Raw genomic sequence first — 1,017 nt, 5'->3', positions numbered from 1 at the left:
TGTGTATAATACCTCTGACATTTGTGTGGCTGTGTTGCCTCTGGCCCCCAGATGCTGAAAGGGGAGTAGAAGATGTTTGCCATCTTGTCGTCATCTTGTTGGCCTTGGACAGAGGGGTTGGAGATGCCACTGTGTCTGACACACAGGAGAGAGGACAGAGCGTTAATTATTACAAACGTAAAACAATGTTATTTATCTGACTGGTATCTCACGCTTAAAAAATAAATATTTGGCTGTAAAATTCTCTGTTTTTATCATAAAATGGAAATGGAATCAGCATAGAACCTTATGCAACACAGATAGATTGGTCCATGATGGTTTACTTAATAGGTTGGGTGGTCTAGGCCGACTAGATAAAAAACGTTTTTCTGATGTACAATTTAAGTTGAAAGCTTTCAGTAATCCATTCTCCAGGCCTCCACATAACATACATATTGTATCTGAGAACAACTAAATCATTTACATAACACTCCAACACTAATAAATATGGCAAAATGCAAAAATAAATACAATAAAAAACAGACACAGAATAAGTAGAAACACTGGAGAAGCCTGGCCAAGCTTCGACAAGCCCTTCCAGAAACATACGCATGAAGACACACGCCATTCCTCCTCCATGTTATTTACATGGGTATCTTAAAAAAAACTCATTTCAATTTTTGTATTCTGCTGAATTCAGGATGGTATTTATTGACTCGTGTGCATCCAGACACAAACCGTCATTTTAATAAAGATAATACAAAATTAAAGCTGCAAGCTAAAAAGGGAACTCCCTGCTGAGTTCAGTGATACTTCACACCAGACACTACATAAAGGTTGAAGCAGGGCAATGTGTTTATAGTCCAGTCATTTTATGAAAAAAGGTTGAACAAACCGTAACAGAAGCAAACTCAACGGATTTGTATCCTCAATATGTCCTGAGTAAGGAAGAAATAGCCCCAAAGAATCCCATTAGGGGAAAGTTTTGAAAAATACCCAAATATAGCTTATTCATACGCCTATTCAGTCTTTTTCTCA

At 37.6% G+C, this 1,017-nt stretch overlaps 1 protein-coding gene across 1 annotated transcript in view; it reads left to right on the top strand.

Moving 5' to 3' along the window:
* LOC116685870 (dynein regulatory complex subunit 7) overlaps positions 1-236 on the top strand; it is a gene marked incomplete in the record, with an annotated part of 10,916 nt that extends 10,680 nt beyond the window's left edge. Inside the window, 1 exon segment of the mRNA XM_032510826.1 lies at positions 52-236. Within this exon segment, the coding sequence (XP_032366717.1) occupies positions 52-58 (7 nt within the window).
* Positions 237-1,017: the final 781 nt, after the last annotated feature.

This window comes from Etheostoma spectabile, unplaced genomic scaffold (assembly GCF_008692095.1).
Source record: "Etheostoma spectabile isolate EspeVRDwgs_2016 unplaced genomic scaffold, UIUC_Espe_1.0 scaffold272, whole genome shotgun sequence".
Taxonomy (NCBI): Eukaryota; Metazoa; Chordata; class Actinopteri; order Perciformes; family Percidae; genus Etheostoma; species Etheostoma spectabile.
The sequence above is the reverse complement of the archived record's forward strand: the minus strand, read 5'-3'. Positions and strand labels throughout refer to the sequence as shown.